Below are 19622 nucleotides of genomic sequence, written 5' to 3' on the forward strand. Positions count from 1 at the left end.
TTTAACTTTATAATTATCTATGGTCCAGGTACTCTAATCATGCTTGTACCGAGATAGTGAACTGGTTATCAATATTATTTACCAGTAGAGGTTCAATACTTTGCCTCCAGGAGTCGGTATGTATATTTGGCGCTGCACTTTGGAGCCAAACGGCTGTTATCCCTATCTATAGGACATCTGGGTGTGGTAATAAAATAGCGCTCTATCTGCTGTACCAAGTGGTAGAGCTGTCTAGTATTTACATTTTTATAATCCTTTCTGGTTGCTAGTTTTCACGCTATCTATCCTAGGACCAACGGGCAGAGTGTCCGCATACCTGTCTTAGCGATTCCGGCCTCCCTGCTCCTCCGTGCTGCTGTGTATCTTGATGCCTTCGTGATGGTGCGAGGTCTGACAACGTCCATTAACAGCGGCGTCTTTATGCGGACGCCGCTGCTATTGACCCGGAAGTCGAAGGGTGAGCTTGTTGCGCTAACATTATGTTTAGTGCTACTAAAACTTGAAAATACGTCTATGTATCAGGATTAATATTGGCGAATTTTATCTCCAAATCCTTCAGTTTGGATTTAGCGAAATACTTTAAAAATACGAGCCGAGTGACCCGGAAGTTGAAAGGAGAATTATTATGATACAAACGGAGTGGATCCCTGATGTCTGTAATTGCGTGTATACTTGCCATTCAAATTCGTCGATGCAGCACCACGAGTCGGATCCCTCGTTAACAATTATTAATCCGTATTTACGGTGATATATTGCGGTAAAAATATTTCTTGTGGCGGCCATGTTGGATTGGGATAATTACCCAATATGATCCATAAGCCATCCTTTGTACATTAGTGGCCGGGACCACGCGATATTCTATTACAATTCTACCCTTCAATAACATGAACACAAACCACTCGTATAACGGGGTAAAAACCTACTGATTTACATCATCCTATGGACTATCTCACCAATATAGAGACCATGTCATTGAACTTGGCATTAGTACATTCTAAATACATTGAGAATGGATCTTAATTGTTGATCATCAAACCCAGTCTGTATTTACAGTATTGTGTGCATGGGTGACATAGTTAATACATGTACAACAATAAACAAATACTATTTCAGTACAATCCATATAACAAAGAGGTTGAATTAAAAGTTGGCTTCGGCAGATTAAATCAATATCTCATATATCTAAAGGAAAAAATGGCAAAAGATATTTAAGTCAAACTACACAAGCTACTAGTTGTAGTAACAGAGTTTAGGATTTCCAAATTATTATCCACTATCAGTTTATTGTTAGACTAGAGCAGATAGGAATGGGTCACTGATTGCCTACAAAATTAATCTTTCCCACTCTTCTCTGTTATTCAGTCCAGTGCGGAAAGTGTTGAATAGGGGCATATAAAACTGTTCTCTTTTCTTTCTTTTGTTGTTCCCATTGCCGCCTCTAGTGCTATGTGTTATTGTCTCTATGACGCACCACCTCAGATCTTCTAATTTATGGTTATGGCTTATCCAGTGTTCCACAAGAGGGGCTGATTTCTTTTGTGTCCTAATAGCAGACTTATGTTCAGTTATCCTGGTTTTAATTTCTCTGGCTGTCTCTCCAATATATGCTTTATTACATGGACATTGTATCATATAGATCAGATCTTTCATTTTACAGTTAGCTAAGTTTTTTATTTTGTGGTCTATTCCGTTATACTGTATTGAGTTACCTTTAATCATCAATGTGCAGTTTGAGCACATATTGCAAGTAAAATTTCCCGTAGGGAAAGGGGTATTGTTGATTGTGTTACAGGTATTACGGTTCTTCTCTTTAAAGGTATGAACCAGACAGTTTCTGATTGTTCTGTTTCGACGGAAGCTGAACATGGGTTTAGGAATATTTATGCCTGGTCTATCATTAAGTAAAGACCAATTGCGGTTTATGATGTTTTTTATTTTGTTACTTGCTGTACTGTAGTTTGTTACAAAAATTAGGCTGTCGTTAGTTTTTTTGTTTTTATCCTCAATGTTCTTACTAAAGAGAGATTCCCTATTGTAATATTTAGCACATTTGTATGCTCTTTTAATCAAGTTGTTGGGATAGCCTCGATTCCTAAGTTTCTGAGATAAGACATCTGCATGTTTATTATAATCTAGTATATTGGTGCAATTTCTTCTGATTCGTAAAAACTGACCAAATGGTATATTGTCTTTCTGGCTATTAGGATGGTTACTATTGTAGTGAAGCAGTGTGTTTCGATCTGTTGGTTTAGTGTATAAATCAACACCCAATACTGCATTATCTACTCTAATCTTCATATCCAAGAATTCAATTGCTACTTTGTTGTGTTTAGACGTGAACTTGAGGTTTTGATCGCCCAAGTTCAACCAAAGAATAAAATCATTTAATAATTCTAAACAACCTGTCCAAATGAAAAAAATGTCGTCGATGTATCTCGACCAACATGAAATGTTTTCACTGAATGGTGCCATGGTGTTAAAAATATGCTTTTCTTCAAAAGCCGCTACATATAAGCAAGCTAGACTAGACTAGGGGCACAGGTCGCCCCCATGCTGGTCCCTTTTATCTGTTTAAAAAAATTATTTTTAAATAAAAAAATATTATTTTTCAAAATAATTTCTGCGCATTCAAGAATGAATGTTGCATGTTGGTCTAAATCTTCAGTATCATTTTTTAAGAGACCCTCTAACATCCTGATGGTGTCATCCTATGGGATGTTGGTGTAGAGGGCCTCTATATCCAACGTTACTAGCCATTGTGTGTTCGTATCATAGGATAAACCCTCAATTTTATCTATCATACTAGTTGTATCTTTGATGTATGCTTTTTGTGTTACAACAATGGGCTGAAGAAACCTGTCTATGTATTTACTCAGAGGCTCTGTGATGGAATTAATAGATGACACGATAGGCCGCATAGGAGGGTCCTGTATATTTTTATGGACTTTAGGAAGTCCGTAAAGGGCAGGGATGATTGGTGCCTCGTTTTAAAAAAAATTATATTCATCTAGACAGATAATCTCATCCTCATGTGCAAATTTAAGGAGAATATTTACTCTATGTATCAACGCATTCCATTCTTGTCTACTTGAGGGGCAGTAATGTTCCACGTTATTTAATAAAGACATCATTCTGCTGTTATAGTCTTCGGTGTTCAATAAGACTATACTGCCACCCTTATCACCAGGCTTTATGGTTAGGAACTCATTATTTTCTAAATTCTTTAAAGCAGCCCTTTCTTCTGCGTTTAAGTTATTAGTACCCGTAAGAGGGTGCGTTAGAAGTGAAGAGATGTTGCTTTCTACCACTTTCTCAAACAAGTCAACTTGTTTATTTACCATCCCTATGTTGGGTGTCTAGGTTGATTTTGGTTTAAGACCCGATTTATTAGTAGGTCCTACTTTAGGTGGTTTATCTCTAAAAAATTCTTGAAGCCTAATTTTTCTAAAGAGAGTGTTGTATCTGGGAGGTTTATAATAGCTGCTTTCTGTTCTAATCCCATTTTTGTTGGCTCCTTGTGTAATACCTCCTCTGCTGTTGAGGTTGAGGGTAAAACTTCCCTCTCCCATTGCCTCTGGGTCCGTTGTGATTGTTCCCCTGTCCCCGAACATGGCCACCACAAGAAATATTTTTACCGCAATATATCACCGTAAATACGGATTAATAATTGTTAACGAGGGATCCGACTCGTGGTGCTGCATCGACGAATTTGAATGGCAAGTATACACGCGATTACAGACATCAGGGATCCACTCCGTATGTATCATAATAATTCTCCTTTCAACTTCCGGGTCACTCGGCTCGTATTTTTAAAGTATTTCGCTAAATCCAAACTGAAGGATTTGGAGATAAAATTCGCCAATATTAATCCTGATACATAGACGTATTTTCAAGTTTTAGTAGCACTAAACATAATGTTAGCGCAACAAGCTCGCCCTTCGACTTCCGGGTCAATAGCAGCGGTGTCAGCATAAAGACACCGCTGTTAATGGACATTGTCAGACCTCGCACCATCACGAAGGCATCAAGATACACGGCAGCACGGAGGAGCAGGGAGGCCGGAATTGCTAAGACAGGTATGCGGACACTCTGCCCGTTGGTCCTAGGATAGATAGCGTGAAAACTAGCAACCAGAAAGGATTATAAAAATTTAAATACTAGAACGCTCTACCACTTGGTACAGCAGATAGAGCGCTATTTTATTACCACACGCAGATGTCCTATAGATAGGGATTACAGCCGTTTGGCTCCAAAGTGCAGCGCCAAATATACATACCGACTCCTGGAGGCAAAGTATTGAACCTCTACTGGTAAATAATATTGATAACCAGTTCACTATCTCGGTACAAGCATGATTAGAGTACCTGGACCATAGATAATTATAAAGTTAAACACATGATAGAGATATCAGTTAGTAATAATAATAATGACACTAAAATATTGTCCTCTTTTGATACGTTTTTGATCCTAGAGCCACATATTGTCTCTTCGAATTCCAAGAAGAGTATTCTGAATCGACAATTATCAAGGGTCGAGAGAGTATTATTATGAACCTGAAAAAAAACAGGTTAGTATAAGTGTGTGTTGATAAGTTTGTAAATAGATAAGACTTTCTAAATTCTGAATAGAGTGCTAAGATAACTGTTGGTCCATACCCTTCTAGGATTTTATGCCCTTCATCTTCGGTGGCCCCTCCGTGCACATTGAATATTCGTGCATTTACAGTGAAGGTAATTCATTATATTATAATCCTTAATGAAGCCGTTATCAAAATAGAACTATAGACCACTGAATAGTCTTTGTGTTTTCTCATCATACAGCTCCAGTGAGTTTAGAACCGCTAAGAAATCATTATTAATCAGATGAAAAGAATTTATATATTCGTCCGATAAACTCCACAGGTACTAACAAGATATTCTCGTACAGACTTTAAATCCTAGACAGAGAATTAATACTAAATGCAATAATGGAGTGTGGGTGGTCTGTTAATGGAGATTTTTACAACTATGTAAATCAGAGGCCATGTGTCCAGCTGACTAGTTTAACTGTTATAGTAATAGGTCCCAAGGGGATAGTAACTTAATAGTATTTGGTGACCAGATTTCAAATTTTATATTTTCCACGTCCAATTGGATATTTAACTGATACAAGAAGGAGAGCAGGAGCTAGAGTTATTCTTAAGTGTAGACAAGTAGTTTAATTACTCTTATTTTGATTTCTTAGATATCAAGTCAATTGTTGTGAATGTCCTGAAGAAGGTGTGAAGATTAAACAAAGCACCGAAACGCTGCGTCAACTGTTTTCACTTTTGACTATATATGACTGTTTTTACCTTTTGATCGCACAATAATGTATGAATTGACCACTGTTGGTGGCTTGTATTAATTGTTTTTAGCATTTTTTAGATTGTAACCCGTTCGGGAGGTAATAAATTTTATGTTTGAATTTTGACAAATTTTGTTCACTTAGTGTTATTAATCCCAAGCAATTGTATTGTTCCTTTGTCTACTTTTCCCTGCCTTGCTCTTGGTACTATTTCTTCATTTACCTTGTTATTAGGTTAGAAAGAATCCATACCACTTTCTATTGGAGATATGCTCTAGGATATCTTACCTACCATAACGAAGACAGGGTTTGCAAATTCCTTTCTAGTATTTTTGCAGGCAACAGGAGTCTTGCAGGATCCGTTACCCCAAGGTTGTGCTTTTTTAGTAACGGTAATATACAGGCCTGTTTCCACAGTGTTGGAAATGTTCCTTGTGAGAACATCTGATTAACAATGCCAGATAGCTGGGGACTAATGATGTGGCTATTATTATGCAGTATCCTCTGATAGGGACCATCCAGAGAGCCATATTTGGTCTTTAAGAGAAGGGTAGCCATCTGCTCTGGGGAAGTAGAGGTAAAATTTGAAAAAGGCGTTATGGTCTTAACTTCCTGTTCTATGCCAGTGTTGTTAGGAAAATGTGAGGCAAATTGATCATAGATTTGATCAACCTTCGATTTGAACACCTGGGCAGATATGTTGCAGAAATCTTGAGTTCAATTCAAAGTAGCATCCTTTTCAACAGTCGTCAAATTAATTATGACTGTAAGAAGTTCCTTTGCCCGCCATCTCTATTTTCAGCGTGTAGTATTGGCTCTTCTCAGTAATTTCTTTTTTTCTTATAGTCTGCTAGGATGAGCTTATATTGTTCTTTTTCAGCTGCATCATAGTTTTTCTGCCATGCTCTCTCTTGCCTCCAGCAGGCTTATTTATCTAGTCTTAAAGCTTCGGAGAACCATTGAGCAGATGGAGTTTTTCTATTCTATTTGCCCTGTCAGAGGAGCTACTTTAGTAAAATTAAATTCTAGCCAGGTCATATAACTTCTAGCTGATCCCTCTGCTTCCACCTCTGATACAGCAATGCTTTGTACTAGCTGGCTTTCTAGTGCACCTGAATAAATATTGTGCCAAGCTCTCCTAGTGAGCTTGGTGCTAGCTGTATTAGTAGTTATGGAACCAGGCAGGTCCCAATGAAATAGGACAGCATGGTCATCGGACCACGTAAGGGGAAGAATGAATGTAATAGAGATGGCTGGATTGTAAGTGAACATACCATCCAAGGTATGACCTGCAAGTTGTGTGGAGCCTTGGACTAGCTGTTGAAGACCTACATCCAATGTGATATGTAAAAGTTCCTGAGTTTCATTATCAGCTATTGTTTCCAGGTGAAAGTTCAAATCACTGAGCAAGGTGATATATCTGGATTGAATACCCAGTTCTAGCTAAGAGGACCGGTGGACGATAAATTATTAATCCTTTAAGGGTTTCCGATTCAGAGGCGCTAATTTTGAATGTAAGGGCCTCTTGATTTGATTCTCAAAGGATAGTGTAGGGTCATACCAGACCAGAAACGTTCAGTTTTGTCCTTGGGGGATGGGGTTAGGACCAAGATCTGGTGCCACCATGCTGGGGTCTAGATAAAGGGGGCCTTTCTCACGATCACTACCTCTGTTTTCTGAAGTTCAACTTAAGGCAGTTGTTAGACATCCAGGCCGCAAGCTCTCCTAGACAAGAGGAAAACTGGTTGGCTGCTTCCTCCGAGTCTTGGGTTAGGGTGACAATCAGTTGCATATCGTCCGCATTAGATATGATGGTCACTTTGTATTCATCTACAATTCCTGCCAAGGGCCCAATGTACAGACTGAAAATGGTGGGCTCGGTATTGAGCCCCGCGGTACCCCATCCATAAACGGGTAACTTTGAGTAGTATGCAGGTGCTGCGCAACCTAAAAGATGCAGGCAAGGAGAAAAATGGTCAACCAACGCAATGCTTTACCCCCCAACCCCACAGAGCCTCATGGCACCATGTGATATTAAACATAATGCAAATGTATCTCACAGCACCCCAGAAAACATCAACGGATTTTAAAATTAAAACTGCTTCTCCTTTGCAAAATAAACTTATTTGTTTTCTGCGTGTTTCCTTGTCAATCTGCCCCATCATGTTTATGTGAATATTTCAAAAGTTTATGAACATTAAGCATCAATAGATCATTACTATATAAATATTTTCTAGCTAGCTGTTGTGAAATCACAAATTAAATACAGGGAGGCGAACATGTGAATTTCCACATCAGCAGTTACTCTCTACCATCTGTAGCTTGTAAATTTAACCCACCTTAAGTCCTGTGCTTTCCGTGTTGTTAAACAGACTGGAGTTAGTATGGTACATTTTACCCCTCCAAAATCCAACACTTTCTCTACAGTTGCACAGACTTGACTGGGAATAATGAATGTAACCCCTCTGAAGTCCAACCCTTTCCCTACTATTGCACAGGCTGGATTTGAAATAGTAAATGTAACCCCTCCAAAGTCCATCACTTTCCCTACTGTTGCACAGACTTTACGGGGAATAGTAAATTTACCCTCTCAGAAGTCCAAAGCTATTGTTGCACAGACTGGAGTGGGAAATATATTTTTTATTTTCTTATTTAAAAACCTATTTTGTAAATAGTTAAAATATATATTAGTATAATTTTTTGGGTTGTTTAGCTTTATATAATTTGCTTATATATGGATTTGTTATATGATAAATTCATTTTTTAAACTTTACAATTTTGTATATTTAATCAATTTATTAATTTAGCTTAATTTTTTTATATCAATATTTGTTGTTCTCATATTATATCACAGTACATTTAAGGTATGGTAGTGGCAGTTTCTTACTCCTATAAATTAAACACAAAGGGACAAATAATTTATCACACACACCTTTTGGTTCTATTCAAAAGGAAATTTACTCTACATGAGTAATATATTCATTATATGCAATTGTAACTCAAAGCATTAATGGTTTGGCATGTATCATCTTCAATATATAGTACATGTAGTATTTACAGTGCTCACAGAGTGATAGGAAGATAGGAAGGTATTCAGGTAATGGGGGTGAATTGGTGAGTGAGGGACAGGGTAAAGGTGCTATTGACCCAGTCCAGGCAGTTTTATGGGGTCACACCATCAAAACTTAACACTCATATTATATCAAGCAGCCGATGCAGCACACAGAGGTTGGTTCATTTCTAAAATCAAATGGTTATTCAACAGACTTCAATTAAAACCCAAAAAATACTGCCATTATGAGTGCAACATTTCTTCACCTCTTCTTTCCCACAGGAGCACTTTTCGCTGGCACCATTGAGGGGACAAGCTTTCTGCCACAAGAGCCCCAGACTATAAATAGTGAGGGGGGTTGTCTACATCTCGGCCTAATGTGCAGACAGAAAAGGGTGGGGCTCAGTATTGAGCCCCATCCCCACTAGAGATGCAAAGAAGGAACAAGACATCACTAGCACTGGAGGTCAGTAAACACCCTAGAAACAATGGAGGGCTGAGAATTCCCCTAGAGCACTGGAGGACAGTGGGCACCCCTACAACCACAGGATGGATGGTTCTTTTGTGCCCTGGCTGAAGAGACTATGTGTAAAAGCTGAGGATGCGTACGAAATACAAGGAAATGTGGGTTAAATGGATTCAGATTCAGGGTAGAAACAGCATCCATTATTGTAGGTGGGTCTCACTATTGTATGATATGATCACTATTGACAAGGTTATGGTATAATACTTAGCACCTTTTCTTTTGTGCATTACTTTTGTGTATAAAAACAATAAATAGATGTTTAAAAAAGGAACCAAAAGAGGGTGCAGGCCATTGTGAGGGAATCTCAATTTTTAGCAAGGAGGGCAGATAGGAAAGTAGAGAATGAGAGGATGGAGATAAAGAGAGAGCGTACATGTGCCTGTCTATCTTTGTATGTGTATTTGTGTGTGCATGCATACTGCTGTGCATACATGAGTGTATCAATGTTTAGTGCCATCCCTTGGCATATTACTAGTCCTGGCATGATGATAGTAAATCTTGAAGTATTGTCTCCCCTTTACAGATGCTGATTCTGGGTACTTTTATACTATACTTGGCACAATTTAATGTTAAGGCATATCAGGGGATAAAAGGATCCCCCACTAGCCATCAATGCAATCTAATAAATGATATCATAATCAAATGCTTTAGTAGATGTGTGTGTAAATTGTATATTATTATTCTAAACTACTTCATAATCAAGCTCATCACAACAAACAAAACACATTCAATAAGACATATCACAGTATTTCAACACAAACATTACTGTAACAAAGAAAACACATATATCTTTAACACCTTAGCTGCGGCGCAAATATCCCTCCCCAGTGCTGCGCTGTCCATTGGAACTAGTGCTGAATGGACGTCCAATGGTCGTGCGCAGCACTGGGGAGGTAGCGCTTGTGACGACCGTTGGCCGTCGGCAGCGCTTAAGAGGTTAACACATATATAAACCATGCAGATTTTTTGTAGCAATACACGTGGTCCCAGAATGGGGTCATGCATTTTAAAATAAGTAGTATCCCAGTAAATCATGCAGATTTTCATTAAATGCTGCAAATATTCTGAGATTGCTAACATCTTCAATATCGGGTTGCCTGTCCAGTAAATGCTGAGTGCACTGACTTATGCTTTCATTTTCATCGCCCAATGTAATCTTAATTAATCTAAATATATTTCATTAAATTTGAAATATTTTGAGTTACTCTATCTTTACCAATCCACTCAGTGCCACGCAACGTGGTCTTATTTGGCTTTATAAATCTTACTCAGTGATGATAGTAAATCTTGAAGTGCTGTGTCCCCTTTTAGGATGCTAGTTCTCGTTCTTGTATACTATATATGCTACAATCCTGTTAAAGCTTATAGGGGTGGGATCATTATACATATAAATGCCAGGGAAATAGGACCCCCATTAGCCATCAATGCAATCTAATATGTGATATTATACACAAAGGCATTAGTCGATGTGTGTAAATGCACAGACTTATATACTATCAAACTACTTTATATGTAGCACATCACAACAAACAAAGCACATTCAATAAGACATATCACAGCTATTTTAATCAAACATTACTGTAACAAAAACACATATGTGTTCATCACATGTATAAATCATGCAGAGTTTTTAGTAGCAACATGTGATCCCAGAAGAGGGTAAAGCATTTTTGAATAATCCCAGTGTTCCTCATTGTTTTAATTTAATTTCTCCATGATCGAGAAGTCACCTAATCATAATCTCAATCCTGTGTGGTCTATACATGGTTTACCAACACGTTTCAACCTCCTTGCATGCGGGAAATAAGGATTTAGATTGACCTTTTCTTCAGGGTGGTACCCTTATATCCATGTGGAACACTCTAGGATTAAATCCTGGAAATATTCTGAGATTGTTAGCATCTGCAATTGCGGGTTGCCTGTCCAGGAAATGCTGAGCGGCCTGAGGTATGATTTCATTTTTACCCCCTCATTCAATCTTAATCTAAATATATTAAATTAAATTACAAATATTTTGTAATTATTTATTTTAAATAATTCCCACCGTAAATGAAATGCTTATATTAATTTAACATTGTAATACAAAATACTGAAATGTTATACATAATTTATTTTAAATACATGTATGTTTAAATTAATAAAACAACTATTCAAATACTTTATAACAAAATGAACTTAGTTTTTATATATACAATTGCTTCAAAATAAAAACAAATATATATTCAAAAAGATAAAATATAATCATTTCATATGGAATGTAAAGTCGCTTCCTCCATTATTTTCTATGGGAGAGTGTTGAAGTGCCTGTGAGTGGCATGTGGTACTCGATTTACTGTAGGGCCTAGTTAGAGTACTGTCGAAAAAAGAGTGACCTTAAAGCTACTCACTCATACCTACAAAGCCCTCCACAACACCGGACCCCAATACCTCAAAAAATTGATCTCCTTTTACACCCCAATAGAAACATCTGCTCCACCAACCTAGCCTAGGCCAGAACCACCCGCATACACAGAGCCAGAATGGGAGGCAGATACTGCTCCAACATCATGGCCAAGCCCTTAAACTAACTCCCCCTCAGCATCAAGTCTTCACTTGCCCCACACTGTAAGCATTCAGGAAGAGCCTTGAAACCTGTCTTTTCGGATGACCAAAGCTACCTGATTGATTGATTGACTCTGGAGACTCATTGTTGTAAAATATAAGGAAAAGTTAAACGTTTATTTCACTCAAATAATGAGTAATAATATTTGTTGTTGAAAATTTATGCAAGTTGATTGTATATATTTATTTTAAATATAGAACAAAAACATTACATCACTATTAAATTAATTTTCAATTATTTCTTCAATTAATTTTAACATTTGATATTAAATTAAAACATTTTTGCTAAACTTCTAATTTGCAAATAAAAGTCCCCTTAAGAAACAAAATATTTTTTAATATGCGTTAGTACGTATTAACATTCATTAATTCATTCAAATATTTTATTACAATTTTACATTTCAGTTTTTTTTATTAAAAAGCCTCATAAACATATTTTATTATTAAATGATGAATGCATATTATTTTTATATTTTCTAAACATTAACATATATTTATTTAAATTTTTAAATATGTTTAAATAATTTAGTTTAACATTATTTCCTAAGGGGTTTTATTTAAAATTTCTATCTCCATTATCTACTATGGGAGTGTGTTGCAGTACCAGTGGTTGGGCGTGTTTGTTGCTGGAATACTCTAGCTCTCAACTGGAGTAATTTACTACTGTTTGGGTGCCCTTAATGACTGTCTAACTGTGGAGATGCAATTTGTGAATAGCTATGGGCTTACTCTTTTGTGGGTGGATGCAACTCTGAAAACCCCCTCCTCTCAGCTTGCTATTCACCTTCCTTTAGTAGCAACATTTTCCCATTTTCTAGCCAATTTCCTCAGCCCCTCCTACATTTGCTGCAAAAACATATACTTATGTGTGTGTCAATCTGCTGTTGAGGCAGAGAACTCTGCTCAAAAAAAGGTGGGACCTCCGCACATAAATCTGAAAATAGCATTTTGCAGAACATAAGTAGTACAATGGTAAAACTCCTAAACGTACTACAAAATGCAACTTGTTGTTAGGTCCCAATATGTTTTAAGGAGGCAGCACCTCCCTTGTCCCTTGACAAGCTTAGCTAGGGGGTGAGTGTATCATCCAGCAACACAATAACACAGACGTATGAGCTACGCTCCCTATCAGAGGGAACACTGGAGGGCAGTGAACACAGCTACAATACTGGAGGGCAGTGAGCACCACTACAAAACTTGAGGGCTGTGAACACCCCTGCAACACCGGAGAACAGAGAAGACCTCAGCAACAATGGAGGGCAGTGAAAACCCCTACAACACTGGAGGGCAGTGAATACCCCTAGAACACTGGAAGACAGTGAACACCTCTACAGCACTGGAGGGTAGTGAACACTCCTACAACACTGGAGGACAATAAACACCCTTACAACACTGGAGGACAGCGAGCATCTCTACAACACTGGATGGCAGTGAACACCTTTACGACACTGGAGGGCAGTGAACATCCCTACAACACTGGAGGGCAGTGAACACTCCTACAACACTGGAGGACAATAAAGTAAAGTAAAGTAAAGTAAAGTATGAAGTCTTATATAGCGCACGACTTACCCTGGGGCATCTCGGCGCTTGCTTAGGGAACCCGTCCTGGTATTCCCCTGTGAGATAGCCCTGGCAGGGTATCCACAAGGTGAAAGCCAGGCATCCCACCGCGAGGGGCCGTTGTGGAGATTAAGCAAGCTATTGCCCAGAGTCGCAGAGTGTGAACCCGTGAGCTGAGAAGGCACCGGAGCGAGAATTAACGAGTCCGCGGAATTTTTGCGCCCAAGACCCGCCGAGGCGGGGAATTGAACCCTGGTCCCGGACCGAACTCAAGCTCCAGGTCTGCCGCCTCTAACCCCTGAGCCACACTTCTCCACCCTTCTAAACACCCTTACAACACTGGAGGACAGTGAGCATCTCTACAACACTGGATGGCAGTGAACACCTTTACGACACTGGAGGGCAGTGAACATCCCTACAACACTGGAGGGCAGTGAGCACCACTACAAAACTTGAGGGCTGTGAACACCCCTGCAACACCTGAGAACAGAGAAGACCAATGGAGGGCAGTGAAAACCCCTACAACACTGGAGGGCATTGAATACCCCCAGAACACTGGAAGACAGTGAACACCCCTATAACACTGGAGGGTAGTGAACACTCCTACAACACTGGAGGACAATAAACACCCTTACAACACTGGAGGACAATGAGCATCTCTACAACACTGGATGGCAGTGAACACCTTTATGACACTGGAGGGCAGTGAACATCCCTACAACACTGGAGGGCAGTGAGCGCCGCTTCAATACTGGAAGGCAGTGAGCGCCCCTACAACACTGGAGGACAGTGAACACCTCTACAACACTTAAGGAAGGTGAACACTTCTACAACACGGGAGGACAGTGAGCATCTCTACAACACGGGATGGCAGTGAACACCTTTTCAACACTGGAAGGCAGTGAACATCCCTACAACACTGGAGGATAGTAATCACTGCTACAACACCGGAAGGCAGTGAACGCCCCTACAGCACTGGAGGATAGTGAGCACCTCTACAACACTTAAGGACAGTGAACACTTCTACAACACTGGATGGCAGTGAACACCTCTACAACACTAGAAGGCAGTGAACAACCCTACAAAACTGGAGGAGAGTGAGCGTCCCTAGAAAACTGGAGGACAGCAAACACCTCTACAACACTGTGGGACAGTGAACACTTCTAGAACATTTGAGGGCATTGAACCCTCTATAACACTGGAGGACATTGAACGCCCCAACAACACTGGATGGCAGTGAACATCCCTACAACACTGTAGGATAGTAAACACCTCTACAACCATGGAGGACAGTGAATACCCCTACAACCCTGGAAGACAGGGACGCCCATACAGCACCGCAGGACAGCGAAGACCTCTACAAAATGGAAGGACAGTGAACGCCTCTACAACCCTGGTGGACAGTGACTACCTCTACAACCCTGGAGGTCAGTGAACACCTCTACAACACAGCAGGTCAGTGAAAACCCCTAATACACTGGAGGACAGAGAAATCCGCTACAACAATGAAAGACAGTGAGCACCCCCACAACACTGGAGGAAAGTGAACACTACTGCAGCACTGGAGGGCAGTGAATGCCACTACTGCACTGTAGAACAGTAAACACCCCTACAACACTGTAGGGCAGTGAACACCTTTATAACACTGGAGTACAGTGAATGCACCTACAATACTGCACGACAGTGAACGCCACTACAACAATGGAGGACAGTGAATGACACTAAAAACACTGGAGGGCAGTGAACGCTGCTACAAATCTGGAGGGCAGTGAATGACACAACATCACTGGAGGGCAGTAAATGCTGTACAATCCTGGAATTATTTTAAGTTTTGAATCATTGTGCCCTAGCTGAACAGGCTATATATAAAAGTTGAGGCTGTGCAGGAACTACAAGGAAATATGGGTTAAATGAAGGAAGTATTTTCAGGTTAGAAACAGCATCCATTGCTGGGAGTGGGTCTTTCTTTTGTATAATATGCTTACTGTAAATAATGAAGCTTATAAGGATGCCAAGCATAGACGTTATAATACTTATAAACTTTTAATTTGTACATTGCCTTTCATGTATAAAAACAATAGAACTTTAACAAAAGGAATGAACAGAGGGTGCAGGTCATTCAAAGGGGGATTTCAACGTCAGCAAGGCGAATAGAGAGGACAATAGAGAGAGAGGATCAAATGGAAAGAGAGAGAGAGAAATAGATAGAGAGAGAGAGAGGGAGAGAGAGAGAGAGAGAGAGAGAGAGTATTGGTGATATATTTACACAAATATATAGGGGGCTCAGATTCAGTCAGGTGAGCAAAGAAGATACAGGGTACCCAGAGAGAAATTCAGAGAAGGTACAGAAAAAAGAGAGAGATAGAGATGGATAGATTTAGAGCAATGCTCAGCAAAAGATAGAGATGGAACAAGAGGACGAAAGGCTTACCTTCTGCCAGAAAGGCACATAAGATACAGCTGACAGAGAAAGAAAGAGAGAGAGAGAGAGACAGATAGAGAGAGAGAAAGAGAGAGAAAGAGCGAGAGAGAGAGAGAGAAGGAGGAAGGAGAGAGAGGGAGAGATATAGAGGATACTGGAATCGAGAGAGGGCAATAGATTGGCCATACAGATAGATATTTAGACACACAGATAAACAGATATATAGGTAGATAGATAGATAGACAGACAGACAGACAGACAGACAGACAGACAGACAGACAGACAGACAGACAGATAGATAGATAGATAGATAGATAGATAGATAGATAGATAGATAGATAGATAGATAGATAGATAGATAGATAGATAGATAGATAGATAGATAGATAGATAGATAGATAGATAGATAGATAGATAGACAGACATTTCTCCAGGTGAACAGAGAAAATACTGGCTATGGAGAAGTGGCCTCACCTTCTCCCAGGAAGCGTAACATAGGGATCTATTAGGATGGCAGTTCAGGGAAAGGCCGCCAGTGGTGCGGCGGTCCCGCACCGGCAATTAGGATGCTACTGCCACAGTGGCATTACCCATTCACAACATTGTGGCAGGCGGTGCTCACAGCAACACCCGCCACAATGCTGTGGATGCACCTTGTGCATTTGCGTGTACAACATGGCAGGCACCGTGCGGTGCCTGCCACATTGTGCAGGAAAATGCAGGGGGTACCATAGGTATGCCCCAAGTGCACCCCTAACTGCTCCAACAACCTGGGGCCCACAATGGGCCACCACAATCAGGGAATGCTTACCTCTCCATGGCGACAGCGCTGCCATGTAACGGTACATCTCCTCCTGAATTGTAATATGGATGGCAATGTCTTGCAGACACCGCCACCATATTCATCCCAATTTCCGCCCGGTTGACTCAGTGACGGGCGGAAAACCGTTGGACAGTCTTTCAGTTCGCCTGGGTCCCCCCGCCATTGTAATTTGACTGGGGGAGGGCAATGAGAGACGGATGGTAGATAATGGCGGGTGGATTGCCACTCCCATAAGGGCAGTGGCGATCCGCCCGCTATTATAATAGACCCCAAAGTCTGTAATTGAATCAGGGTGGCTCAGGACAATCAGGACCTATCCCACCAAAACAGAGTTCCTGCTTTTCACCAAAGTAATAAACAACAATTAGACCAAACATGGCTCAGTAAAATGAAACTGAACACATTTGAATTGCAAATTTCAACCAGTAATAGTAACTGCTGTTTGATCCCTCATGCTCTTGGACCTGGATGGTGGCATGGCCCCACACACTCCATATTGGTGGTAATAAATTTGTCCCACATACCACAGCACACTTATTAGAGCCTGAAGAAATATGAATATATCACCATACCTTGATGGAAGTTCACTGGTTGACTAGCTACATCATGTATAAAGACACCACAATTGGGAATCTGCCTGTCTTGCTCTCAGCACACCCACTGCCAAACCAGAAAATAAATATAAAACATCAATCCTTCTCCATCTATGCACATAGGAGCTGGAATGACATCCAAATATCTATCAGGACCACACTAATCATGCTCCAATTTATGAACAAGCTGTATGTACACCTGTTTACAGAATACGACATCCTTAAAAAATATCAGTCGGCTTCCACTCTCAGAACCCAGGAACTCTACCAGTCTTTTGCAGATATACTAGGTGAAACTCACCTTGAGCCAGGAGGGCGGAGAGGATACAGGTTATAACCAGTGAGGTCCTCATGGTAATTGAAAAAAGTGCACAGCTGCAAGCACCAACTGGTCCCTTTGCTTTAGCCTTGAGATTTGAGACCGATCTCTCCTGTACAGCACTGAAGAGAGAGGGTTTTGGAGGAGGAGCGTAGAAGAGGACGAGGCAAAGGTCTAACAAACATTACATTCTCTTTGTTCAGGGAGTACATGTAGAGAAAACCCAGCTACAGATTAGATGACATATTTACTGATAAAAGCAGGAAAATTAATGGAACTAATCATTTGAACCAAACCTCAATAGGGAAAGGTGGCAAGAAGCAACGAATGGCAGTGTTTGCTCAACTACAGAAACTGCCTTTCCATTTCTGGGGATTAAGCAAGCACCTGCTCTTGGGCATCTCAGGGGCATATGTAGGTAAATCCATTTTTGCTATTCGGAAAATGCAATTTTCTGCGGATCGCACTTTCGGAATCGCAAAACCGGATGTTGATAAAAAATTGCTAATAATTAGCGATTCCCAAAAAATTCGCAGAATTATTGTGCGATTATCCAAATTGTGATTCCTTATTAGTAAAATCGCTAATAATGAATTGCAAAAACGGAAAGAGCAATTAATGTGCAGAATGATGACATCACAACCAGGAAGTGTGAGTTCCCATGCTGCACTTGATTGTCTGCACCTGTTCCAGAGTCAGCTGCTGGCTGAGAGACAGAGAGGAGGGAGTGTGGAATTGGCTCTGACACCAAAGTTGCAAAATTGGAATCCCAGGGTTCTGAAAAGCAAGGTGTCAACAAGCAGGCTGATGAACAGAGCAGGAAAAGAAAGCAAAAATATTCTGAGAGGGAGTTGGAGGTATTGTTTGGGAAAGCCTCACTTCGTGTGCCAGAAACCAGGAAAAGAAAAATATGGTCAGACATACAAGACAAGGTAAACGCCATAGGCGTAACCCATCATACCACCGAGGACCTAAGGAAGAGTTGGTATGATATGAGGTAGAGATCGAAGGAGAGAGTGGCCACAAGATTGGCAGAAGCCAAGGCAACTGGAGGTGGGACCTCCACTACATTAGAACTGACGCCCCCTGGAGGAGTTGGCGGAGGGCACCCTCATGCCTGAGACAGTGACGGGCGTGACTGACCTTGACAGCTCTGACACCAGAGACACCACAGAGGGTAAGATGCATGCCAATATCCCCAAAGCATTCCCATCCCACTCAGACCCAAACATCCCCATGCATGAATAGGAATCCGGTCCATGTTCTGAGGGTCACCCAGTGAGGCATAATGGGAAATGTAGTCCCATGTAATGTGAGTAGGTGTAGATACACATACAAAGGGTACATAGGGAACAGTCACACAAGCAATGTGCAAAACAGACAAAAATAGACAAGTAGGCATGCCATTTGTAGATTCAAAAACTTTATTGAAATAAAAAAAATTAAATTGACACACAACTCATGTGTGCTATTTTTTGGCAGATGGACCAACAACACAGGACACTGTGGCAGCAGTGGGGGAGACAGCTACAGCAGAGGACCAGACAGGGCAGGAGAGCCAGAGTGGGACACGTGACACACCATCAGCGCAAAGCAAATGGAGCAAATTGTACCTGCACTGATACCAATGCCATCCGGGTCCACAGATGCAGAAGATTACACACAGGATGCAGCTACTCCAAACCCAACTCAGGGCAGATCACAAACATGCGCTACAAACATGACTGGCAGTGGTACAAGACAGAGGGCAAAGTAAAGGAATCACATCAATACAGCAACAGCTGGCACAACACAACCGGCACATGTCAGAGTTTAGACTTGGTGTCAAAGCAATAGCAAAAGCCTCAGAGGCAAATCTGAGTGAAGCCAGGATTGATAGGCAGGCCCGGCACAGGGAACAACGTTGGTTACACACATGCCTGGACCAGTTTGCAAGGGCTGTCAATCGGCAATCCACAGCCATATCTATGCTTGCTCGGAGAACTGTAAGCATGCAGCATGAGATGGCACACTGCTGCTAGGATGTTGCCAAGAGCCTGGTGCAGGTAACCCATGCACTTGACAAACTGCGGGCTGCTGTCACTGGGGGAATTGTAACGTCAGGGAGCCATGGATAGATAGATAGATAGATAGATAGATAGATAGATAGATAGATAGATAGATAGATAGATAGATAGATAGATAGATAGATAGATAGATAGATAGATAGATATATAGATAGATAGATAGACATTTCTCCAGGTGAACAGAGAAAATACTGGCTATGGAGAAGTGGCCTCACCTTCTCCCAGGAAGCGTAACATAGGGGTCTATCAGGATGGCAGTGCAGGGATAGGCCGCCAGTGGTGCGGGGGTCCCGCACCGGCAATTAGGATGCTACCGCCACAGTGGCATTACCCAT

The 19622-nt window shown here is 40.8% G+C and overlaps 1 protein-coding gene across 3 annotated transcripts in view; it reads right to left on the reverse strand.

Moving 5' to 3' along the window:
- LOC147700999 (phospholipase A2 inhibitor and Ly6/PLAUR domain-containing protein-like) overlaps nt 1–17312 on the reverse strand; it is a 313626-nt gene extending 296314 nt beyond the window's left edge. For 2 of the 3 annotated variants that reach the window (XM_086929821.1, XM_086929820.1), the window contains exon 1: nt 17204–17312. In XM_086929821.1, the coding sequence (XP_086785947.1) occupies nt 17204–17255 (52 nt within the window). In that variant the 5' untranslated portion in view covers nt 17256–17312. The remainder of the gene's footprint in view (nt 1–17203) is intronic. The other variant, XM_086929822.1, reaches the window with a different exon arrangement.
- Nucleotides 17313–19622: the final 2310 nt, after the last annotated feature.

This window comes from Lissotriton vulgaris, chromosome 7 (assembly GCF_964263255.1).
Source record: "Lissotriton vulgaris chromosome 7, aLisVul1.2, whole genome shotgun sequence".
NCBI lineage: Eukaryota > Metazoa > Chordata > Amphibia > Caudata > Salamandridae > Lissotriton > Lissotriton vulgaris.